The sequence below is a fragment of the Elaeis guineensis genome, chromosome 4 (assembly GCF_000442705.2).
Source record: "Elaeis guineensis isolate ETL-2024a chromosome 4, EG11, whole genome shotgun sequence".
Taxonomy (NCBI): Eukaryota; Viridiplantae; Streptophyta; class Magnoliopsida; order Arecales; family Arecaceae; genus Elaeis; species Elaeis guineensis.
This window is the reverse complement of record NC_025996.2, coordinates 98,744,056-98,771,377: the sequence shown is the minus strand read 5'-3', so window position 1 is coordinate 98,771,377 and position 27,322 is coordinate 98,744,056. Positions and strand designations below refer to the sequence as shown.

Sequence of the window (27,322 nt, the reverse complement as noted above, 5' to 3'; positions counted from 1 at the left end):
GTCAAGTAGTGGGCCGAGACGGTCGACCGCTCCGCGCTCCAGCGGGTGCTGTTGCCGTTTTCCTCGCAGGGGCAAATAGAGCACTACCGTTCTAGCGCCCCCCTTGTCAAAGAACAAAAGGGAAAGTAGAGTCGAAGCGGCACGAGCGAGAGATTGCCATGGTTCTAGGGTTGCAGCAGTTCGTCGAGCGGGTCGGGGACGGGAGTGGGCAGCCCCGCCTTGACGCTGACGCCGGCGAGGAGCTGATGCACGTCCAGCCCGGCGTGGCCATCGTTCTCGGCGGCCGGCCACCGGAGTCCCCCGGGACCCTCTACATCTCCACCAAGTACTCCGTTATTCTCTTCGAGCACCCACCTTCTTTCCGGATCCCTTTTCTGATGACCGCCTTTTGATTTCTTCTCGTCTTCTTCTGCGATGTTAAAGGAGAGTGGTGTGGCTAAGCGACGCGGATAGAGCCAAAGGCTATGGTGTGGATTTCTTGTCGGTTTCCCTCCATGCGGTGTCGAGGGACCCGGAGACGTACCCCCTCCCTTGTATCTACACTCAGGTATCTTCCCTTGTACTATTCTAAGTTAGAGTTAGGTTTCTCCCTCCTTTTTCTTTTTTTTTCTTTTCTTTCTAATGTTAAACTGGGTAAAAGTTGCATTGCTTACCAACACAGACATTTACAATAGAAAAGGAAGAATCTTGGATGGATGCTGATTGTGAAATATGCCATGGAAGTCAATAAGCTGAACGATTGAGTCCTTCGCTGCCCGTTTGAGCTTCTTTTTGAGATAGATAATCGAGATGAAGGGTCAAAAATATATTCTGTATATTCCATGTGGCATCTCTGTGATTGAGGACATTGTGCAGAATAGTTCTCTCCATTTGGGAAAGCATGATTTGTAAATCTTTATGATTTTGTTCGTCAAGTAGCGACATATAGTAGAAAAAAGAACTCAATACTAGGGTGTCATTTTTTTAATCCGATGGCACTTTTCATTTCTCACTGTTAGGATTTCCTGTCTGAGGATAAAAGTGATCAGATTATTATTAAACTTCTCCATTCATTTCATAGATAACCTCTGAATATGGTCTTATCAGGGAAGTTGCTATTAGCTTTCGGGACTCTAGTTCAGCATCCATGATTTTTTAGATTATTTGTCCATTTGTTAATTAAGCAAAACTACCTGCATTCTGCCTCTGGGAAGTAATTAATAGATAGAGACAAGAGTAAAGTGGGTTTCAATATCTTGGCTATCCCTCTAAGGAAGGAGCCTTAGTCATCAGGATTTGTGTTTCTAGACTTCTTATAAACTATTTATTTGGAGATCAAACCTTCAAAATTGGGAATTGATTGTCCATAAGTACCTGATTGTTCTTTTGAGAATTCATTTCATTCCACCTGGCAACATAGTTTCATTTTTGTTTTCTCTTGTCCAAAAAATATAAAGTTTTGTGTTTCAAAATAATTTGATCCTTTCGTAGGCTTTGATATGAAGCTGATGGTCAATGATGAGTTCATTGACTTCTTAAGGTGATTTTGGCTTTTCTCACCCTTCAAGGCTGTTCATGTTGGAGCTTCCTAGCTTCTTGTATACAAGTATCTGAGCATGTATTTTTCCATCAAAGGAGGCTGTCCTTTTAATATTGATCTCCTGATGTCGTTTGGTCATGAAGATGCTGATTTTAAGGAGCATTTGTGGTCAAAGGTTACATGGCTGCTAAAACTTGTATCGTAGGCAGTGTTATAAGACTAGAGACTGTGTATCTATGGAGCATTAAAGATCAAACTGCTAAGGACTAGGGGTGGGCAGTAGGTATGGGAATCAGCTCTAGAAGAGGAATTTGGATCAAGGGAGGTTCTGAGGCCATGTATTTCTGCTATGAGCATACCCAGAGCATTGAACAATACCATATTTGGTCCAAGAAAAAAAAAACTTCTTTTCAAAGTCTTTAGGAAGAAATCTTGCCCAAAAAAGGGTATTAGATTTCTAAGAGTCTCTTTTGGGTGCCTTTTATTTTGAACCTATAATGCCTGTTTTTTCTTTTATTTTGTTCTTGTTTTGGAAATTTTGAATTGACTGGAGTGTTAGGTTGATTAAGATTTCTTTTTGGTTTTAAATTGTGTGGAAAGAGTGTAATCTAATATACACACACACACACACACACACACATACATATATACATACATATATACATACATATATATATATCGCATACATATATACATACATATATACATACATACATACATACATACATATATATATATATGTATGTATATATATATATATATATATATACACACACATACATACGTACGTACGTATGTATATATACACACACACATACATACATACATACATATATATATATATATATATATATATATATATATATATATATATATATATATATGTATGTATGTATGTATGTATGTATGTATATATGTAGGTATGTAGGTATGTAGGTATGTACATACATACATACATACATATGTATATATGTATATATATAAATGGAGGCTTCTGCATTGCCAGAGCCTCCATTTGACTTGTTGCTTTTTGGGAAAAGGGGAAGGGAGCCACGTGGAAAAAAATCACAAAATTGTTCAGCGCGCTTCGAATTCGAAACTCGCGGTCGGAGGAGAAGGGAGGGGAGGTTGAGGCATTTGACGGTGATGGACTTGCCGTCAGAGAGGAGGCCGTGGAAGACTTCGGTAGAGGCACCATGGCCGAGGGAGTGGGAAGGGTCGAAGGAGGCAGCGGCAAGTGGAGGTCGCAGAAAGAGAAGCGGCGGAGGGAGGAAGCGGTGGGAGAGTTGAGGCGGAGGGTATAATTGTGGATGCGGGCGTGGCAGAGGGAGTGGCAGAGGTAGAAGAGGAGGAAGAGGCCGAGGATGACGAGGAGGAGGGCGGAGACGATGGCGAGGAAGGCAGCATGGTGGCGACGGGAGGTTGGGCTCGACGGCAACAACGGAGCGAGGGGCCATGAAGGCATCCGGGATTGGGGAGTAGTAGCAATATCTGGTTGAGAAGTGACGAAGGGGACAGATCATCAGTCGGAGGAGGAGAAGGGAGGGGAGGAGGAGGGCAGGTCAAAGCGTTTGATGGCGATGGATTTTCCATTGGGGAGGAGGCCATGGAAGACCTCGGTGGAGGTGTCATGGCCAAGGGAGTGGGAGGGGTCAAAGGAAACAGAGGTGGGGCGGAGGTCACGGAAGGAGAAGCGACGGAGGGAGAAGGCGGCAGGTGAGTTGAGGGGGAGGGTACGATCATGGGTGTGGGTGTGGTGGAGGGAGCGATAGAGGTAGAAGAGGAGGAGGAGGAGGAGGAAGAGGGCGAGGATGACGAGGAGGAGGGTGGAGGAGGTGGAGACGATGGCGAGGAAGGCGGCATGGTGGCGGCGTGAGGCTGGGCTCGGTGGGGACGGTGGAGCAGGCGGCCGTGAAGGCATTCCATGCATCACATGGGGTTATAATCTAGTAATAAGTAATTGCGAAATCCTTTAAGAATAGGAGACCTGCTCTCTTTGTTGCTTTAGGTTTTTCTCGATAAGGATGCTTGTATAATGATGCATTCTAAAGAATTTTGAGGGTTTTAGTTGAATGACAAAAGTACAAAGCCAATTTTTATTGTTCTGCCATCTCTTTTTTACTATTATTGTTGTTTTATTGTAAGACGGGGGGGGGGGGAGGGTCCTGTGTAGCATCTAGATGCTAGGTAGGCACCTGGAGTTCAAGGCGGTCCATAAATTAAAAGTGCAATTAATTACAAATATAAGGGAACAATGAAGAGAGATGTGCTGAAAATTAGAACCTTATGATAATCCACAAAATAATGTCATATATCCAAAAAATTAAGTTAAAAAGCAAACGACAGAGCATTAGAAACAATAAATTAAATACTTAACAGCATGATAAACTTATAGATGATATTATGTCATAAATACTTGCAGAAACTTATGGCATTACTTAATAGCAACCTTAAAATTTAAAAGCTTGAACAGAAAAATAATTTGATTCATTAGTAGATGAGCTGGTGAAAATGTGTCTTCATATTTGTTTCCCATTTATGTGATAGGAGGTTTTGACCCTTGGTAGACCGTTAGTAGTTTGAGAAGCTCCATCTGCACTAGTGGCAACACCATCACCAGTAGCAGCAGAAGCCATTATTGTTGGCTGCACTAGTAGTAGCTGCCACTGGCCCTAGGATGTGATGCTGTGGTAGTCCCAACTGAGCAGCAGCAGCTGCTGGAGGAAACGCTGCACCACTAAGAGAAGTAGCCACTGCTAGTAGCAGCCCCACCATCATGAGTAAGGTAGGAACACAAAACATGAAAAAAAAAATAAAGAAAATTTGGGATGATGAAGAAAAAAGTGGCTATAAGCCTATAACTGCCACTAGCTGTCAAGATGCTGCTATTCCTTTCTCCTTCCTTCTTTATGTCCTATTCTTGTGTCGCTACTGTCGTGTTTAGGGCTTTGTTTGCATGAGACTGAAAAGAAGAGGACAATAGAGTTAATTTATGGGTTAAGTGCTATGTAAATTAAGTACCTGGCTCAAGGTTTTCCATACCGGTACCGCCGGCCGAAATTGGCTCAAGGTTTCCCATACCGGTACTGGCGGCCATTTCGGCCGGTGGTATGGTACGGTTCTGTACCGTACCGAATCAAGATGAACCGACAAAAGAATCCGAAGCCGAATTGGGAGAAGAAAAAGAGAGAAAGAGAGAGAAATAGAGAGAGAGGGAGGAAGAAAGAAAGAGAGGGAGGGGAAGAAGCCGGCGGGGCTGTCGGACAGTCTCTGGTTGGCCGCCGTGGCCGTCGGAGAGCGCAGTCCATGTGTGCGGTGCCGTAGGCGTGAAACAGGGGTGACGCCCCTATTCACATTTTTTTTAAAAATTGGATTTTAAGTGAAGTTGGTCGTTTTTTTTTTTTTTTTAAATCCTGAAGTCGTCAACCCAGGATTTTTTTTTTTAAATTGGGTTGACGACTTCATGACTTTAAAACAAAAAAAAAAAGAAAATAGACCGTTGCTTGTTTCGAAAAAGAAGAATCTGCGGCTTCGCTCTCTCGACCGCCCTCAGGCTGTCAGCGTCGGCTCGCCGGCCACCAGGGACCTCGTGACGGAGGCGCCGTCCGTCCGATACGTCGCCCCCCTCCGATCGAGCTCTCTTTCTCTCTCTTGCTCTTTCAAGTGCCCTATCGGGCGATAATGGGGCTCGAAAGCCCACTGCCAGTCTTCGACGGCTCCCGCCTCCCTCCCTCTCCTCCTCTCTCTCTCTTTCTCACTTTTCCTCTCTTTCCCTCTCGGTACTGCCGGTATATCATTTGAACCGGCCGAACCGTGCCGGTTCTCCGTCAGTCCGGTATGATAGGGGGTGTACTAGCTGGTTCGGCACGGTACAGAAAATCCTGACTTGACTCAATTATATCCAACTTGCTGGTTGAGGTGCCCAAGCGCTCAGTTTAAGTAACTGTTTTAGGTTCAAGCAAGCTCAAATAGCCACTCAAGGTCAAGCAACCTATTTAGGCTGCCCAGCCCTAGGCTGGCCTATTGGGAGGCCTCTTTGTCTAAGTTGGCTACCTAGGTGTGCACCAGCACCATCTCTAGAATAACGACTATTGTTCTTCCTATTCTAACATTTTCTGTCTCATTCTCCACCTTTCTTCTTCTCTTGCTCTCCCCCCCTTCCCTCTCCTCCCCTATAGTTTACATGTACTTATTTTAATATGCTTTTTAGATGTAATGTATCTATTTTTGTTTAAGATCAAACTTGTTTTGTTCCTTCTTGATTCTTTAAGCTTGCTAGAAGTTATGAAATAAAACAAGATCAGTTAAAACTCCTTCAGGAGGAAACTTAAGAGCTCTATTAGTATCACCTGTGTCTTAGTTCAAGGTTAACACAAAAGCTTTTGCTATGGACTTAACTTTTTTTATTAGATTTTTCTAGAATTCTTCTGCACCTTTTAAAGCCTAGAACAGGCTTGTAAGTTCATCTGATTTCCTATAATTCTTGAATTTGTTCACTTTTGTCCTATCCTCCACTTCATAGATCTTTACTTCAAATGATTGCATGAGTTGTTTTGTATCTCAAACTTATAGTCATTGTAGCGCACCCTACATGTGATCATTTGTGATCATGTTAATTCAGTTCAAACTAAACTGCTTTTTCTTTTTGAGATGGTATTCTGAGCTTATATAAAAACAGTAAAGGTGACATAAGACTGGTCATGCTTATATAATGATAAAATTCGATTTTTGATCTTAGGAAAGTTTTCATGCAACTAGTAGTCTAGGATTTGTTGCTTTCCATTGATGTTTTCTTATTTTACTTTTGCTAAATTAGGTTTGTATAAGGTCTCTTTAGTATCAGGTCAAAGTTAATGTTGTGTTTGATTCTTGGATATAAAAAAAGAAGTGGGATAGAAGGGTGCCTACTAGAAGAGGAAAATGTTGCCCTTATAGGTCAAGATATGGGTTTTATGAAATATTATGGACTTACTGGCACCACCATAAAAGGGGCTGCACTTGACTGCTGGGGGCTTGATCCAACTATAGTAAGGGCTAGATGTTCAAACAAAGGGCTCGGAAGAGCATATATTTAAATTGTACCCAGGCCTAAGTATAGTGGCTGCACCTGAGTATAAAGGACGATATCCAGCATGAGGGGGATGGATATGGGATGGACTTGAGAGATGACAGTGGGCTTGAATGCCAATGAATGATAGGTTGAACCTGAGAATACCTGACCGGCTGGACCCAACTACACCTGATGAGTTAGTAGAACATGAGATATCAAACAGGTGATCTAGCTAAGGCTTTCTAGACGAATACCTCGTGCAAAGACTCTTCGAATTATTGCCTGAAGGGACTCTAAAACCTTAAAATGTCATCATTGCACTAATTCCCTTGAAAGAATCCTCATTATCTTCTCTACCTTTCAACTTCTTTTCTTTCTCTCTTGATTCCTTGCAAATCACTAGATTGAGTGGGCATCTAAATAGGGCCAACCATATAATTTATACAAGAGAACCTTGTTAGTATACTAGAAAACAAAGGCAGACTAGGATGGGAAACCACTTGAGTGAACTTGGAGTCTTTCTGACAATCAACTTATCAACCTAAATGTCATGCTTTAGTCATATCTGAGTAAAATATTTCTTAACAAACATCTCACCATACTAATTTGGATAGAGGTATCTAAATCCAATTTAAACAACATTTGTCCAAAGTCCACTCAAAATTTGATTGTCACCAATTATGCTTATTTATTATATTCTTCGCATTATGATTGGCCAAATGAGTGAGGTTGAATAACGGTTGTTCACTGCATTACTAATGTAAGTGCTAGAGTCCTTTGTTGCATGCTGTATGATATCATTGGCATGGTGCACTAGTCTTGCTACTATACCATGGATGACAATCCAGCAACTTTTTTTTTCTTTTTCTTTTTTTTTTTTGAACCTTTAAGTCAATTTTTCTAGGGTCTTTTTTTTGTGGTCTCTTGGCATGTTTTAAATGAAGAAGAAGATATTCTCTCGATATTGCTTTAGGCATGCCCCATTTGCGTGTGCCACTGAGAAAGAGAGTTTACAATTTTGACCTTAGTTAATACACTACAAAAACAGTAAAGAAGCATGCATGTTGTGATATTTCCATTCTATGATACTATTGTCTATATAAATCCTTGTTCCCCCATGAAAAAACACTTAAAAGTTTTAGAAAGATGTCTAGAAATGTTCTTTTAGGAAGTCCTTAAACATGTGTAACTCCCTATTCTATTGCATGAACTAGTGGAGTATGGCAAATGCATGACTAGGCTAGTGCTTGACCAGCCAATTAGGGTTGAAATCGGATCAGAAACGAATCGGATACCAGTATATTGATATTCATATTTATTTTATTTGATGAATACAGATACAGATATGAATATAAATTAGATACAAAAACTCATATCCATATTTATTTTAAACGGATACGGATACAAGTCGGATATCGAAAATATGGATATAAGTCAGATAACTAAACTTTATGACCACAGAATTAAAGATATTACTAAATGCAAGGTTTGCCATACCGTGTCGAACCGGTCGGTACACCCCATCTCGTACCGGACCGGCGGAGAACCGGCACGATTCGGCCGATAAAATCGGTATACCGACGGTACCGAAGAAAAAAGAATGGAAAGTGAGAAAGAGAGGGGAGGGGAGGGAGGGAGGTGGGAGCCGCTGGAGGCCGACGGTGGCCGGCTGCGGCCGTTGGAGGACTTCCGAGTCCCGTATCGCCCGATAGGGCTTTCAAGAGAGCAAAAAAGAGAGAGAACGGTCGGAGGGGGGGTGGAGAACTTACCGGACAGATGGTGCCTCCGTTGCGAGGCTTCCGGTGGTCGGCGAGCCGCCGTCGACGGCCTGAGGGCGGTCGAGCGGGCGGAGCCATTCTTCTTTTTCGAAACAGATGACGTCTGTTTTGATTTTTTCTTTTTTTTGTTTTAAACTTATGAAGTCGGCAACTGGGTTGCCGACTTAAGAATTTTTTTTAAAAAAAAAACAAAAATTGTGAAGCCGGCAAACTTCACTTAAAATCATATTTTTTAAAAAAATTTGCGAAACAGGGGCGATGCCCTGTTTCATGCTTGCGGCGCGCGCGCATGGATTGCGCCCTCCGATGGCCACGGCGGCCAGTCGGAGGCCGTCCGGCGGCCCCGCCGGCTCCTTCTCCTCCCTCTTTTTTTTCTTCCTTTATCTCTCTCTCTATTTCTCTCTTTTTTCTTTCAGTTCGGGTCGTCGATTTGGTACGGTATGAAACCATACCGAACCGTACCGCTGGTCGGTCGAAACAATCGGCGGTACCGGTTCAGCATACCTTGACTAAATGGATGGTAAATCAAATTAATAGCATGTTAATGTAGTTATATATTTTTCATTAAAAGTTCATGAGTGCTATATAAAATTGAATAAGGTTTCAAATAGAATCGGATATTCAGATATGGATAGTTGTCTATCCATATCCATACATTTTCTTTGATGGATATGGATGCGAATACTGATATTAGCCAGATGCTCCACTTCTATTCATATCCGGATAGATTCGAATACTAAAATGGATTTGGACGGATATTATCTGATCTACTTTCACCCCTACAGCCAATTTATAGATAATTTATGCCTCAATTTTATATTGTTCTTTTAAGATGTCATCTTATTATTGAGTCATTGACCTTTCTTGCCATGAAATCGATGTTTTGTTGCAAGGCTACACTTGGTTGCCAATTGAACTATATTGGCATCCAAACCAAAACACCATGCACTATGGCAGCCATTTCAGCATGGCATTTGTATGCACCAACAGTGAATACATATCGAGTGAGAGAATGAGCCAAAGATAGATCTAACATAAAGACTTGCACTTGGCTGTTCACTAACCACTACTTGTGATGGATGTCCATCCGCATGAATGGACAAAGCAAAACAATTCATGGTCAGGGATTCATAACTTGACTGAAGTCATGTTCTCTTGTAGTATGATGTTTCATAATCTTATATCTTTTCTGTCTAATAGCTTTAGTTCTTAAGGTTTGCAGAATTGGAACTAGACCTTGTGCTGACCGACTGGCAGTATGGTTTGGCACTTCTCTGTATCGAGCTATATTGTGTCTGAACCAACATGGCAAATAATGTGGGGGAGAGGGAGAATTGGAGAGGAAAAGAGAGAGAGAGGGGAGGGAAGGAGAGGGAGGCCGGTGGAGACGTTGGCAGTGGATGTCGATGGCTCGTTGAGGCCGTCGGAGGGTCGCCAAGGCCTTCGAAGCTCCCTCCAAATTCAAATAGATCAAAATAGAGAGATGGAGGGAGGGAGGGTGAGAAACGGAGGGAGGGGGACATGGTGGGGAAGCCAGTGGTGGCTGCCGAAGGGCCGCGGAGGCCCTCAAACGGTTGGATTTTCCTCCACAACCTCGTTGGATCGGAATAGGGGTAACTCATCCCTGTTTCATTGGGTTTTATTTTTTCCGATCCATAGTGAACTCGGGAAGTCGACAACAAGATTGCCAACCTCACTGTGGATTAGAAAAAAATTTAAAACTCGATGAAATAGGGGCGTGTTGCCCTTGTTCTAATCCAATGGAGGCCGGGGGGGGGGGGTGAATCTGGCCATCCAGGGGCCTCTATGGCCCTCCGACGGCCACCTTCGGCTTCCTCATCGTTTCTCTCTCTCTCCCCTCCCTCTCTATCTATTTTGTCTATTTGGACTCGGGCAGCTCGGCGGTCTTGGCGGGCCATTGCTGGCCTTTTCCTCTCCTTCCCTCCATCTCTCTTTCTTTTCCTCTTTTTCCTTCTCCCTCCTTCCATTTTCACTGGTGTTTCGAATTGAATATTGGCACTGCATTGGTAGGCTGCCGATATGCTTCGGCATGGCATGAATTGCCTAGTTCAGCGTGGTTTGGCAAACCATGCGGTTCGGTGAACTGTGGTTCACTTCTTATCATGTGTGAATCCATTTGTAAACACTTCTTCACTTGACTCGCCTTATGATGTTTATGTAGCTCCTAGTTGGATTACCTGTCTTACGATTCAAAAATTTTGATGTTTACAAGTTTTTATTTTTGCTCCCTATTTATGTTGTAACATACAAAATCTAATGGGGTGTTGATCCCTATAGATGTCAATCATTCATCTTATTTTGCTAAGGTCATGAAACATTAGAAAAAAACTTCTGGTAGTAATTCTTGTTTGTTTCAGTGGCCTTAATACCATTTGTCTTGTGCATAAAATAGTTTGATGAATCATGAGAGGAAAATCATATCTTTAGGCATTTTCTGGTTCTCTACACTATATATTTGTTTGGACTGAATGAATGTCTTTCTATTACAAGTGGCTTTTTACTAGATTAAAAAAGGTGAGAAGATAAGAGAAGGTAATGAATATGAAGAGGAACCGGGTCATAAACAGGAGGAGCTTTACTTGTTTTGGTTGTTAAAGGCATGTGAGGTTGTTACAAGGGTATCGAGCATATAGGCATCTGATTAGTGTTATTCATGATCTCATGTTTATTTCAAGGCAGCTAGATCTACAATGACATTTTCTGCTTTATGCTAAAACATTCCGCCACTGTAACTCTCAGCTTACGGTATTTATATAGATGGACTTTCTCCTCTCAATATGAGGAAGCTCTCCTTATCTCCTTTTATCAAGTTTTCCACCATGGGATTTATCATGTTAGATGAGGCAAGCTTATTAGATTTATCTGTCAAGTAAAAGATGTCCATGCCCTAATCTGTTCCATGAGACTCAACTCTCACTCTGTCTTCATTCATAACCTTACTATCTCCAGCCCCTTGCATGCACTCCGTGACTCCTGATGCTCCTTATCATTCTTAAGTTCAAACCATCTTTGTCTATTGTTTTGTGCTCTTGCTCCACTGGCCAACATTGACTACCCCATCTGCCTTTTGCTTTGGCCTTGATCCTTGGTCCGCCCTGGTGTCTAGGTGCTTAGGCATCACCTAGGCAATTAGGGTTCCATACTAGGGATTCTCTGGCCATCTTGACACATTTGGGCATAAGAGATGGTGGTAGAGTGTTGATGGTGCAGGAGAGTATTGGGTTGCAATATGCAGTGAAGAGAGAGAAAAGGGCATTAGGCATAGATAGAGAAGGGATGGGTTAAACAATTTGTTTGTTTGTTTGTTTGTTTATTTATTGATTTTTGACATTCATCCAGCATATCTGATTTGCCTATGCCTAAATCAATGGTTCACAACTCAGAAGTTGATGCCTTTTGCTTTGAAGAGGAGAAAACCTATCTTGGATAAAGATCTTAATAGAATGAAACAAAAATCCAGTTGCAATCAAGCAAACTAATCACTCATAAGTTTTGTTAATTTAATGTATTTTGGGATTTTTCTCTGTTATATTAATTTCCTAATTTTTATATATACTTAAATATTTTATGGTCGACTGGACATTACATTTTCTAGGTGCTAAACTGTATGGTTGCATGTTCTTATGACACTTTATACTGGTATTTGAACCTTGGCTGTTAGATGAACTGATAATTTTTAAAAGATTGATACATCTGTTACCAACCAGAATTCATTGTCATTGAAATCCTCACATTAGGAGTCCTGGATTTCTTTTTTAAGCTCCAAGGCTCTGATGGTAGCAAGATTCATCTTTGATGACCTCAATGCATTCATTGTTAAGGCTGTGCTTCTCTCAGTAACTATATTTCTATTGACCATGAGTTGATTTAATAAAATTGAAACTTTGAATGAATTGTCCATCTGTTATTATTCATGCCTCAAGGTCTGAAGTAGATGACATGGATTACTATTATTTTTTTTTGTTTGTTTCATCTGCTTTTGAGGATGCAAAGGATGTTATTTTGACAAATGCGATGCAACTTTTATGTTGCACTTTGGTTGCCTCTCTTGCCCATGAGGACAAGATGTGAACTGAGTTGTTGTGTTAAGTAGCTATTGCAGGTGTTGAAGAGTCGAGATGCAAAATATGCCTGCAGCCATATGAATAGGATGCAAAGGCTTTTACACTATAATGCTAGAGATTTTTCTAATGAAAAACTTCATATTTCCTTTGATGAACCAAAAGTTTGTTATGTAATTTAATGTCAAATGATCACTTCTTCGACTATGGTGAATTTTGAAGATATTAGAGTCTATATGAGATCTGATGGGAAAAAATCTTAGGATACAACTTTGCGAAATTGAGTATAGGGTCTTGTTTGTTATTTGGACATATTTTCTGTTTTTATGCTGTAATTTAATACGGTGAATTTTTTTCACTTTTAAGATTGAAACTGAAGCTGCTGAGGATGAGGAGTCTGAAGGCTCAGATTCAGAATGTGGTCAGGATGTAGAGCTGTCAAAAGTCACTGAAATGAGGCTTGTGCCATCAGATCCTAGTCAGTGTATCCTTTTATTTAATGGCTTGCTGCTGAAAACTTAATGTAACATATCTTGTTGCTATAAGTCATGTTCTTGCCTTTTTTTCTATGGTGAGTGCATGATATATTTTAAATATTGTCATTTTTCCATGCTAAGCATGTTTGAACCTGTGCTTCTATGTCTCAGGTGCTATATTCTGACACAAATTTTCATTGTTCATAAGTTGCAAAGATGGCCTATCACTGAGTGCATATTAATGAGCTCATTTATGCTCCTTGTTTGTTTAGAATATTGTCATACAGTTGGCTGATGACCAGTTTATACAACATCCAGTGTGGTAAAGTTACTGCATTTTCCAATCTGATATTCGTGTCTACAATAGATATTCAGGAAATAAAAAATAAATGATGTAACACCAATATTTTTGTGTCTTTGTCATTTAGGATAATGTGTCCAAATCATCCAAACATCACACATATCAGGCAACCTGTTGATAAGGACATTACATGGATAAATGATTTTTTCACTGTCCCATAGAAATTTGGCAAGTACTCATGAAAAGCATGTTATGTTGGTTTTTAGAAATCCCTCTATTTAGTTTCCAAAACTCTCTTTAATGATAGATTGCAACCGGCAAATTGCATTTGTGATGGATGATCCGAAGCCTAGGCAGTAAAGTAGTTGAAAAGTTTCTTTCCTGTTTTTTGAAACAGAGAGTAACTGCTGAATAGGAGAAAAGTCTTCTATTAATCCTTGAATGCAAATCGTTATAATTAGTTTGGTTTGGGATTTATCCAATGAAGAGCTTAACCTTGTGTGCTATGGGATTTGTTTTGGAACTATAGGTAATCAAGGTGTTTTATATAAGCAAAAATAGTCTAAACCACCACACCCACGACCGAGGGCATGGTTGGATAAATGAAATTGAGCCATCTGCAAGCTTATTTGTGAGTGCCTCTTTTCTTCTGTACTTGTTAAATGCAGAATCTTTTTAAATGAAGCTTCAGTGGCAGCTCATATAAAGCAACCAGACCAAACGGAAGGCCAGAATGATTATGGGCTGTGATATAATTTGAGTGCACTTACAGCAATTCATTTGAGTTATTTGAAGCTCAAGTCTAACTGGGGTTGTTTTAGTTCGAGTAACATTATCTGCTGCATCATGAAATTTAATTATTTAGCATCCCCATATTTTAGCTTGTCTCTGGGTATAATAGTTTTGATCTGAAGTTTAATGGGTTTCCAAGGTTTTCATGTGTGATTTGCTTTGGTTCTTGAGTACCTTTCGGTAGGCTTAAAAAGGTAGGCTTAGGAGCCAGTATACTTTATCTACATTTCATGCATTTGCCTATGCATTTGGATCCTTGACTAAGCTTGATAGTGGATACTCTTTTTGACTTTTTCTGTCAATGCGCTGAATTGAACCCTGAGCCTCATGAAGGTCAGTAACACTTCCTAGTTTATTTGTTTTTGGATAGTGAATTCATTCTTAATGCAGATTAAGTTTATGCTTGGTGATTCTTTCAGAGGCAGAGGAAGAAAATAGCTGGGTTTTTGGTGATGAGGATATGGCTGATGAAGGTACTGGCTCTGGAATATGATAGTGATTTCATAATGGCTTATATTCATCCTTGTTCTCATGTCATGAGAAATAATTGATTTCTAAGCTACTCCTTTCCACGTGCAGGAAGTGATTCTGAGTGGCAACCTTCAGAAAATCTTGCCAACCCCATTGGTTATGCAAATGGTAATCATGACCTGGCTCATCAGGTCCTTGAGGTATGTATATTGTTGATTATTACCTAACAATATATAAACTTGAAATCATGAAATTTGCTGATTGTGTTTTCCCCCTTAAATGTAAAGCTGAATGCAAATATTTTTTTTTTTGTTTTACAGAGAAAAGTTGGGGAAACATATTATTACGTGATAGTCATAAGCACTTGGGGTGCATACAGGGTTGACTTGAGGACCGAACCGACCTCATTGGGTCTGTTTGGTTCAAGTTTTAGCATATATTGCCTTAGCTTTTGGTTCTTGTTTTGAAAAATCCGATTGAATTGGCTTAGTTCCATGTAAAGAGGTTTGATAACCTGATATAACCCGAACTGATCTGATCTATGTTATATAAAATTATGCATATAAAGTTTATGGTATGATATACATATAATACATATCACCTTATAGTTCATTATATCCTAGACTCATGGTTTTTGTCAATTCTTGATTTGTTAAATAGAATGATAGGTTTTCACGTTGCTTTGAGTTGTGACATGTTATGTCCATGTTATGTCAACTCTTGCAGGTTAAATTCATTAAATGAAGATCAAGAAGATTTTGATAAGGAGGATGAGATCAAAGAAAGATAGAGAAGTTACTTCAATAAGCTATTCAATGAAAGTTATGTAGATGATTTAGGATGTCTTACTAGTTTCATTAAAAGTAGAAATGCTAAGTATATACGTAGAATTAGACTTCCTGAAGTAAAGGAGGCTGTGAAAAGAAGATGAGAGTAGGAAAAATAGTTGGATGTGATGCAATCTCTATTAAGGTTAGGAAATGTTTAGATGATGGAGTAACTTGGTCGACTAATTTATTTAGTAAGATTTTAAAGACAAAAGATATCTAATGAATGGAGGAACAACATTATAGTGTTGATTTATAGGAATATAAGTCATATTCAAAATTGTTTTGATTATCATGGTATTAAATTCATAAGTCACATTATGAAACTTAGGGAGGGGGTGATTGAGCACAAATTGAGGTTTGACACAATGTATCAGAGGACACATTTGGTTTTATGTCAGGAAGGTTGACCATGAAAGCTAATTTTTTTCTTTGGAGATTAATGGAGTACTATAGTGAAAAGAGACAAGATCTTCATATGGTTTTGATTGATTTAGAGAGAGCATGTAATAGAGTCCCAAAAGAAGTCTTATGGTGGATGTTAGAAAAGCAGTTTTCATTGGATATATTAATGTGATTGACGACATATGAGATGGAGCGGTTATTAGTGTGAGAACTATTGATGGTAATACTATTGACTTTACAATTATAATAGGTTAGACCAATGATATGTTCTAAGTCCTTACCTTATTTCACTAGTTATGGATGAGCTTACTAGATGTTTTGCTTGGTGTGTCTTTTTTAGATCATAGTCTTACTGAATAAAACTAAGATCAAGGTTAATTCTAAGTGGGAATTATGGAGTCCCTTAGAATCCAGGAATTTTAGTTTCAGTAGAACCAAGACAGAATACATGAAACGCAATTTTAATAAAATTAGAAGTAGAATGAAGGTGGAGTGAAAATGGAGGATCATGAAGTTTGTCAGAGTAATCATTTTTGGTATTTGGAGTTGATTGTTCATAGGAAATGGAAAATTGAAGCGGGTTAGATTAAATGGAGAAGTGCAACTGAGGTCTGAGATAATATGTAATCATAGGATATCTGCCATTTGATGCAAAATTTTTATATGATAGCTATATGACCAGTAATGCTTTGTAGTACAGAATATTGGGTAGATAGAAAACATGTGCGCAAGATGAATGTGGCTGAAAGGAGAATGCTGAGATGGATATGTGGTAATACAAGAAATCTAGGATAAGAATTGAAGTCATTTGTAAAAAGGTGGAGGTAGCACCAATTGAGGACAAAATGAGAAGGAAAACTTACATGGTTTGAATATGTACAATTTTAGTTGGGGGATGCATTAGTATGAAGAAGTGATTCGATACCTATAGAAGGAATGAAGAGAAGTAGACATAGATGGAAAATCACATGGGATAAAGTAATAAGGAATGACTTTATGAACAAGTGATTTGATACCTATAGAAGGAATGAAGAGAAGTAGACATAGATGGGAAATCACATGAGATAAAGCAGTAAGGAATGACTTGATATCTCAACGTCGCAAAAAAGTATGATCCTAAACCAGGCAAAATGGAGGAAAAGGATTCATGTAGTTGACCATAACTAGTTTGGGATTGAGGCTTAGTTGAGTTGAGTTCGGTTGAGTAGTTGTTATTAGATTGTTTATTAGTTTTTGTTGTTCATTACATGCGCTGAATGGATTTTCTTGATGGGAATCAATAGGTTATTTAACTATACATACATACATACATACATACATATACATATCTATCTATCTATCTATCTATCTATCTATCTATCTATCTATATATATATATATATATATATATATATATATATATATAATTTTATTTCATTATTATTATTATTTTCTTTTTACATTTGGATAACTAGAGAAACAATCTAAACCGACCTGATGTTGGTTGGTGTAAGTTGGTTTTGATTCCAGAAAATAGATAATCTGATTGGGATTGAGTTGGTTTTGGATTGACCATGGACCTTGAACCAACACAAACATGTGCACCCCTAGTAAGCACATTGAGGAATACAGTTTCAGCATACCCACTTTTCTTTTCTAAATGGAGTTTTAGAAGATATGCATGACTCAGCCAGAAAGTTTCATAGACAAAGGAAGTCAATAAAAAATTACAAATTAAAGAAATCAAGAAATAAGCTTCTAGACAATGGTATTTCAAATTTCATTGGATGATAACAAATTTTTGTTTCCAAGAGAATGTAGCTAATGATTGTGTATATCTCAAGGTTAGTGGGAACAAAGTCCAAATATTGATGCTATATATAGATGATATTTTATTAGCAGGCAATGATGTTTCTTCTCTTAGATAGACTAGAAAATGTTTTCTAGTGTCTTTGAAATGAAACAGGTAGTCAACGATTGATATATCGTGGGCATCAAGATCATTCACGACATAAGGCATTGATTTATTGGCCGTTCATGAAGCATATATTGATAAGATTTTGGAGAGATATGGAATGGAAAATTGTTAGGTGAATTTGCATTTGTTAAAGGAGATAATCTATGTATTGGAGAGATATGTATTGGAGAGATATTGATAAGATTTTGGAGAGATATGGAATGGAAAATTGTTGCTTAGGTGAATTTGCATTTGTTAAAGGAGATAATCTATGTATTGGCCAATGTCCTCAGAGTAATTTCGAATGACAACTAGTGTGTCGAGACCTTATGCATGTGCTGTTGGTATTCTAATGAACTGCATGCATATTTATATTGCTTTTGCTGTGGGATTACTTGGTAAATATCAGAGTAATCTTGGAATGGCTCATTGGAGAGCTATCAAGAAACTAACATGATATTTGAGGACTAACAGTTACATACTTACATTTTGATTGCTCTTTTGGCCTATAAACGTTCTTGGCTACAACAATGCAGATTGGAAAGATGGTAATGAACATTTTGAAATCAACCATAGATTATGTTTTTCACAATATTTTTGGCGTAGTATAAGCAAAGCTATGTAGTATTATCCACTATGCAAGCTGAGTATGTAGCTTGTTCTGAGGCTAGCAGACAAACAATGTGGCTAAAATATTATTCTTGGATCTTAGAATTGTTGATCATGTTAATAGGCCACTGAAAATATTATGTCATAATAATGCTGCTATCTGTCTTACAAAGGATGCAAAATTTCAATACTAAAGCAAAGAACATTAAACTCCAATATCATTATATATGTGATAGAGTTGAGGAAAAATGTTACTATAAATTGATTCCCTTTAGAAGGCAATCATGTAAATCTGCTTACCTAGGGCCTTGTATAGAAGTCTTTGAGGAGCATGTGCCACATTTGGTGTAGAACTTGTTGATGGTGTATTTTGACTAGTGGGAGCTTTTGATTTGGTTAATTTGTATTACATTGTAAACCTTCATGATTTTATTTTTGTAAAATTAGCACATATATTGAATACTTATAAATCTCCATGTAGATTACTAGGCAGGATGGTCACAACCACCTACAAAAGGACCCTAGTGGCCAGTTTGGGTGATTCCTGAAATGCTTGAGCTAAAGGTATATTGGGTGTTACTAGTATGCCTCTTGCTTTTGGATGGTGTTTGCTAGGATGTGGTGTGTCTAACCACAATTTATACATCCAAGTGATGTGTCTTATTAGACATGAAGCATAGGGACCTTAGATAAAAGACGCCAGGATCTCTCACTACTTTATTTATTGAAATTGTCTTGCTATCCAAGCATATATTGTTATGCCATTTATTATCTTTGTATTTGCTTGACTTTGATTGTAACCATACTTTAATGCGGAGTTGTTAGCATGTCAAAAGCATGCATCTTTTACAATTGGGTTTATATGGGTACTTTTCTGAAGAAGTGTTTTCTAGTCCATTGCTCAAAGATTCCATGAATTTGCACAAAACAAAGGGACCTTATCTATTTGTGCAAAATTGATTTAAAATAAAATAAGTTTTATAAAAATAATAATAGTTAATCTATAGGCAAAGTGGGATGTTATTTTGGATACTATGTTTTGATAAATAAGTTCTTATAGTTTTCATGTTTTTCAAAATTGATTTTCTTTTGCAAATTCACTTGATTTGATGATGATGACATAATAGTGCGAGTTGCTTAATTTTGAAATTTTGGTCTTGAGTTAGGAGGCTCTGAAAGTAGATGGTGATGGCATACATGAAGCAATTAATTTTTATTGTATGCTCATTGTCGTTAATATCCTTGCTCTCTGATGGGTGGAGCATGGTGCTTTGTTTATTTGTTGGCTTGTGTTCCATGCTGGGTTACCCTTATTTGGAGATTGCACTAAATTTGCTGATGGGATTTATTATGAGAATTATTGGCCTTATTGAGAGGATTTTTTTAAGTTATTTTTGAGCCTAAGGCTCAACTTATTGGTCATAATTAAACATAGCTGATCTCTGTCTCTAGCGATGCTCGCAATCTCAGTATTAGAACTTATATTGGTACCATGCTAATACAATGTCGGTATCAGTGATGTCAAAGCGCGCCAAAAGGTGCGCCTCAGGCGCGCAGGTGAGGCGCCAAAAGGGGTCATCGCCCCTTGATGTTTCAGACAATGCTCCTTCACTTAGGCGCACACTTTCGGCGCTTTTAGGGCCTTTCTCAGTGAGGTGAGGTGCTTGCCTTTGGCGCCTCAGTGAACTCCGATTATTTTTTTTTTAATGGCTGAAAAGTGTAAAAAATCTAAAAGGATCAAATTTAGCTCCTAATATTAAAGAGATAGAGGCTGATTCAGATGAGACAGAAGATGTTGAAGGATATAAATCCAATGAAGGAGAAGATGAAAGTGATGACAACTATGGAAGTGGAACTGAATCTGATGATTTCATTGATGAACTTTAGGCTTTAGGACTGTTTTGTTTATGTTTTTGTTTTGTTTATGAGACTCCATTGATGAACTTTAGGATATGTTATGATTTTTGTTTCATTCATGAATTTAGAGTTGCCTATGGCTTATTATCATACATTTTATCTTGAACTAGTTAAGCATTTTACTATTTTATATATGTTTTATGCTTAAATTGTTAATTATATGATATTTCATGTTACAATAGTTATCTCTAGTTGTTATTTATTTATGTATTATATTTTTTACTTTTTTTCCAATTTTAGTGCCTTCACCCGAGCGAATACTTTTCTAGCGCCTCTCACCTCAAGATGCTAGACCCCCCAAGCGCCTTAAGGGCACCTTTCACTTTTGACTACCTTGGTTGGTATGCCTGATATGAGGTTTGGTTTTGGTGTATCGAGACTCGGTATGCGCTCAGTATGGAGTTTCGATTGGGTACTAGTATGGTATGGTACATCTTGTATAGGGTTATGTGTTGGTACGACAAACCTTGGTTTCTAGAGACCAGCCATTTTTATTTTCTTTCCGATCAGTGGAGCATCACCACCTCTCCTTTGGGGGATATAAATGGAGCTCTTGTCTCACTCCACTAGATAGGTCTGGATGCTGAGTCCTCGACTAGCATTTTTTTTTCTTGGGCATGATTTTCCTTGTTCCCTTGAAAAAGAGCTAAGGTCGATCTTCCCCACTCCTTATAGGCGCAAGTATTCCACTCTCTGATGAAAGTTTCAGGTATGTGTTTGTTGCCCAGCAAGACAACCCAAGAAGGTGGGTGAATTGGGTTTTCAAAAATTTTAAATGAGATATATGCAAATTTTTTAAAATAGTGAAAGATATGTAAATGCAGAAAATTGTGCAATCAAGTAAGCAAGAATATATGCAATATGAAAGGAAAAATAGAATGCAAACAATACAAATACTACAATTTTTATAGTTGTTCGGTGTCTTCAACACTTACATCCCCTCCCCAACATCCTCTTGGGAATTTCATTATAATCTGTCTAAGATTACAGTCGGATAGTTTTTCTAGGTTCACTAACCAAAATTCAGTTGGTTTTTTGTGGGATCACCAACCAAAATCTAACCCAAGGCAACCATTGGCTTACAATTCAATTTTTAGGCTTGGATGAGTCTATCCCCTAGCTTCAATTTTCAATTGAAACTAGTTACAGCAGAATAGAAGAAAATAAAGCTACACAAAGCTCCTTTAATGAGCAAATGATTGTCGATGATGCTTGTGGAATCTCTTTTGAGAAAGTTTTTTCAGTTGAGTTGTGAAAAGGCTCTTTTGATATGATTGTTTAGTGGTTGAGTGAAAGCTTTCTATTCAATGCTTCTTGATCTTTTCTTGTTGTTTTTCACTTCTCTTTGATTCTCACTTTCTTGTTTTGTCATTCAATTGTTGGAAGTATAAAAATACTGTTTGCAAGTCCATAGAACAGTTTTAGACCGTTGGAGTCCGAAATAGAGCCATTGGAGAGGAATCTGAAAAGTTCTAAAAATTCTACAGAACTAGCCGTTGGAACTCGAGTCAATTTGGATTGGGCTTGAGTCAACTCAAATGGCCTTCAAGTCTGTTTTCTCAAAAACACACCTATTTGTCCTTTCCTGTAACTTCGACTTGAGGAACTCGAGTTAACTCGACTTGCCGCTCGGTGATTCAATTTTTCGTTCTGGATAATTACACTTCTGCCATCCCTGATCCGAGTCAATTCGGATGAAATTTGAGTCGACTCGAGGGTGTGTCGGTTGAAACATTTGCATGCCAGAACTTTGCTTTTCATTTTCAGCTTGAGTCGACTCGAATTGCCCTCAACTGAATAAAAACTTATTTTAATCTTATTCTTTTGAAGATGTTTTCCTTTTCCAATTCAAAGTTTCTTCACTCCATTTAAGCTTCCAAAATCTTTTTTTTTTTGAATTTGAGCCTTTAGAATCAATCTTTTCATATTTACTAATTTTTCTGAAATATCAACTTAATGAAACATTAGACAAATCATATGCTCAAACATTTTGCTATTCATCAAAATCAATATCTGAGGTCAACAATCTCCCTTTTTTTGATGATGACAAAACTTTGAGTACATGAGCAATTGATATACAAATATAGTGCAAGAATCAAAATTAAGTTCAAGCAAGTTTGAAGATGTTGTCACAAGATAGGGATATAAGTCCTTTTTGATTTTGGATCTTGCTCCCCCTTAGTTTATGCATATATTGTTAAATTTAGATTTATCTCTTCTTCAATAATGCTAGAAGATAATTAGATTTACATGATTCACAAATATCAAAGCGATATATAAGTATCAGATAGAGTATCATGGTTTCTAGATTGCATAGGAATTACCAATATAATATTTTCTTCCCATAAGCATTGCGGCATCTTGCAAGTTGTAGATAATCAGATTTTTCATATATGTTTGTCACATTTTTCATATTTTTCACATCATTATCTTAGTTCAATACTTTGTGGCTTTTATACTTTGTGGTGGCTTTTATACTTGGTGGCTCATATACTTTCTCCCCCTTTTTGTCATTATACAAGACAGAATGTCTATAATTAGAATGTAAATAATGGCACATAATAAATCAGAAAGTAGAATTCATTAGATAACATAAGAGTTTTGGATTGCATCATATACAAAATGAATGTACTGCACAAAATAGTAGATGCAGTGCACTATGATACAGCAAACTCAAAATGTCCATACGTCAAAAATCTAATTCATCAGAAATCAAACTAGATATCTAATAAAACTAAACATCCATAAGGCACTAGTTCTGATCTGTATCAGAAGGAATATCTAAAAACTCTAATGAGCTAGTCCTAGAAATGGAGGGCCTAGCTCGTCGGCTCCTGATCCTAGGGGATGGACCAATCGCACTCGAAGCTGGAAAACCTACACCAGTGCTAGTGTAGACTCTGAATGGAGGTCGGGTTTGATTGATAGAAGGCTAAGTGGGAGGACGAGGTGTGGATTGAGGCTGGGGCTGAGTAGACTGAGGCATAGAGGCTCTGGCTGCTGCGGCTGTTGGTACTGCTCCAGGGGCAATCCGTTCAATCATGCCTAATAAACTGCCCATGGAAGATAAGATAGAAAGGATGCCCTCCTACTGAGCTCGCTCGAGTCTTTAGATGGCTGACTGCATCTCTGTGCTCCTGGACTCAAGGCTCCCCCTCAATCGAGTTATCTCCTCGGCCACATCAGAAATGTCAAAAGATGCATCTGGCTGTGGTCCTCTCTGCTCTAAGGTGGTCAGTTTGGCTCTCATCTCAATCTGAAATGTGTCGAGTCTATTTGAGAGCTCTTATCTCAGCACTCATCCAGCTCGAAATCATATCAGCCAGTCTCTCAAATTTGGCAGAATCAAAGGTCTCTGGCTGAGGAGATGGAGTCATAGGGGTGTAACTGGAGGAGCAGTGGGAATGGGTGAAGGTGGAGTTTGATCATGAGCTGCTGATGGAGTGGGAGATGATGGTGTTGGATGAGTGGAGGGCTCTCTAGTCTGCTCTGCTATAGTCTCCTATTTCTCCTATCTTGATATCTTCTTCACCCTGTTCATCGTACAACTCTTGTAGGTGAGTCAGCATCTCTTTGGCAGTCATGTCTTCATACTGTTGCTGAAGATCATTGGACATGGATGCTAAAATATAATACTTCGCCTTGTTATCTTCATCCATTCACTTCTCAAGTGTGGCTCGTTGATCAGGGGATGGACGAGCTGGTAACACAGGCGCATTTGGTCAAAGACATAAGTTTCTCAGAACTGAGAATGATTCTCAAATTTCGGAGTCAGTCTTTGTAGTTTGTACCGATCAATCTATTGGTATCGAGAATACGGGTTAAGGGGTTGGAACTCGACATGGTTATCTACACAGAGAATAGTTTTTAGTTATATATTTGTACTTATAAAAATATTTGTTCTAGAGACTTTAAGAACAAACAAAGGCTCTCACTATTTTCTCGAATCTCCCACATTCGGGTGAAGAAATGAAAATCTATACGCGATCAGTTTTAAATGCGTACTGCAGTCCCATTAATCTATACACACCTCACTTAATAGATATTGGTGAATATAGACCAATGAGTGGACAACATTTTGTCAATTGCTTCACTAAGCAAGATACAGTGGGCTTGGTCTCTAAGTCTTGTGGCCTCACCTAATAGTTATTGGCACATTTCTTAGTTAAGTCAGATCCATCATTCACCAACGGGCGCAAAGCTATCATTGGAACCCTCATCTAACTGTTATTGAGCGCAACCCTATCTCTACTCCGGAACATCAAATGCCAATAGAGTGATTGTACCTTTTCGATGCAATCGAACCACTGTAATTAGCCGAGAACGATCAATGTCAGGAAGTTATCCGCATCTCTATAACGATGGAAGATCTTTAGACTTAATGCTTAGTGAGGAGATTTAGGTTTAGGTTTCTTCTAAATTAGCAGATATAATATCCAACTGATCAAATTCAGGTTAGCACATCCACATGTCTAACTAGCCTAGTCGGCATGGGTGAACTCGAGTCAACAAGTAATCTAGCACGAAACTGAATCTCCTAAGATGATCAGGTAAGTTAAGATGAGTGAGGTCCCTCTATTGCTTTCTTTAAACACTAATTAAATTGGTCAGGTCAGACAACAGAACCAATTAAATAATCACCATCTAGATACTTAGATACCAAATTGATCGATTAGAATCGATCAGATTAATCTATTGAGATTGGCCCGAACCACTGAGTCAAATTTCGTTTTGAGTCAACAATTCATATCAAAATGTGAATCGATGTGATCAACTACAACTAAACTCGACTTTGAGTCCTTTTGATCTAATCCTAATCAATCATTGATTAGGTTCAATTAACTGCTCAAAATTGACAATGGGTTCTAGCCTGATCTAGTCAATTTGTCTCTAATTGTAATTTGATTACTTGATCTAATTTATTCAACCCATATCCATATGTAATAACATAATTTTCAGATTCAAAAATAATTTTTTAGGTTATGTTTCATTGCATGCATTAGTAGGGATGGCAATGGGTAGGGTTTGGGTCGGGTAGTATACTACCCATCCCCAAACCGAACTTAATACCCTATATCCAAACCTTATCCGATACCCAATCGGATAAGAAAAGAGATACCCATCCCCATACCCAACGGGTTCGGGGATACCGTGGGTAACCCAGTTTTCCATACCCAATCCATACCCGCCCCATACCCAACCCATACCCATCCATTCTATACCAAAAAAAAAGTAAAATAATTTTATGCATATTATCAATCAAAAATAAAATTACCAATTATATATATATACATACATACATACGCACATACACACTTCTAACACACACATACATACATGCATACATATATGCATGCATACATATACATACATACATATATATAATTATATATATATATAGAGAGAGAGAGAGAAAGAGAGAGAGCATATATATGTGTGTGTGTATTTGTATGTATATATATATATATATATATGTATATGTATATATATATGTATATATATGTATATGTATATGTATATGTATATGTATATGTATATATATGTATATGTATATGTATATATATATATATATTCGGATATGCGTTCGGATATTACCCATATCCATAGGTTCGGGTCGGGTTCGGGTAGAAAATAGCACTACCCATACCCTACCCATACCGTACTATAGTTTTCGGGTTTTACCCAAACCCGAACCCAAACCCAGTCAAACCCTATTTTTCGGGTTTGACCGGGTTCGGGTAGGGTGTATATCCATCGGGTCGGGTTAATTTTGCCATCCCTATGCATTAGTAGCTTATGATCTTGAAACAGTTTTAAATCTAAACCTAATGTCATATATCACATATGTGTAGTTTCAGATCTAAACTAAAACATGGATCACATATACATCAAATTTCAGATCTAAAACTAAAAGTACATATATCAAATACATGTATAATCAGATCTGAAATAATGATTAAAATATTTTGAAAATATTTTTCAAAAAATCGGTTCGCATCAAACTAGGACAATCTTTTCAATATAGGGGGTAAATCTTATACCAGGACAATCTTATAGCAGTTTGATGTGAATATTTAATCATTCTAATTTCAGATCTAAATATGAAATAAGACATCACATACATCAATTTTTAGATCTAAAATATTGATTTAATCATTTCGAAAACAGTTCTCAAAATCGGTCAATTTTGTGTTAGGACAATTTTTTCAATATAGGGGGGAAATCCTATACTAGAACAACCTTATACCAGCACAAGATCAATTTTAAATCAACAAAACTTTCAGATCTAAGACAAAAATCAGATTATATGTCTTTAAAAATCTGTGGCTCTGATATCACTGTTAGAAAATCGGATAGGATGTATACATAAATTTCAAAAATCTTTTCAAGAGCAGCAGAAAATGAATCGGATTAAACCCTTTAACCTCATATGCATTAGATCTCATCTAATCCTATCCAAGTCCAGGAATAAAGACATATAATCTGAAAATAAAAACAAAGATGAGATCAAATCTTAATACTTTTGTGCGGGTAGAAATTCACCGCTACCGATGATCTCAGATTCAAAAGTCTTTGAGCTGCACACGTATCCGGTCTCTACAGGTATCCACCAGGATCAATCTTGAATCCTTCTCGTGGTAGATTCTTCTTCTTCAAGTAGGATTTTTGCCTCTTTGAACCTTGATTAGCAATTGATCTTGACTGTAACTTCAACCTTTGAACAGCAACCTTTTTCTTGTTCCTTGCTGTAGAAGAGATCTTTTTCTTGGCGTGTGGAAGATGGACACCCAACCTTTGGGCGTGGAAAGAGAAGAGGGAGAGAGGGTGAGGCATGGAGAGGAGAGAGGAGAGTTTTTATTTCTCAAAATTCTATTAATTAAAATCTTAAGAGACTGTCTCTTTATATAGATCCTTTCTTGATCCAAATCAAGAATCAATCAACTTAAAAAGGTTAGTCCTTATCTCGTAAGGATTTCTATCTTTTTAATCTGATTATTTTTCATAAAATCAGACTTAATTGGTAGGATTCAAAGCTCTTTTGGCAAGCAGGTAGAGCGCCCCAGTCAAAATAGGCAGACTGACTGGGCGCCTTTCATCAAGAGAGGCAGGTAGTTGGGGTGCCAACCCTTGGTGCCCCATCTAGGGTTTTTCATTCAAG

At 38.2% G+C, this 27,322-nt stretch overlaps 1 protein-coding gene across 3 annotated transcripts in view; it reads left to right on the top strand.

Annotated features, from left to right (window-relative positions):
* Window positions 1-13: 13 nt before the first annotated feature.
* Window positions 14-27,322, top strand: part of LOC105035233 (chloride conductance regulatory protein ICln) — a 47,444-nt gene continuing 20,135 nt past the window's right edge. For all 3 annotated transcript variants that reach the window (XM_010910710.2, XM_010910711.2, XM_010910709.2), the window contains exons 1-6: window positions 14-325; window positions 424-547; window positions 12,796-12,913; window positions 14,272-14,331; window positions 14,418-14,471; window positions 14,578-14,669. In XM_010910710.2, the coding sequence (XP_010909012.1) occupies window positions 159-325; window positions 424-547; window positions 12,796-12,913; window positions 14,272-14,331; window positions 14,418-14,471; window positions 14,578-14,669 (615 nt within the window). In that variant the 5' untranslated portion in view covers window positions 14-158. The remainder of the gene's footprint in view (window positions 326-423; window positions 548-12,795; window positions 12,914-14,271; window positions 14,332-14,417; window positions 14,472-14,577; window positions 14,670-27,322) is intronic.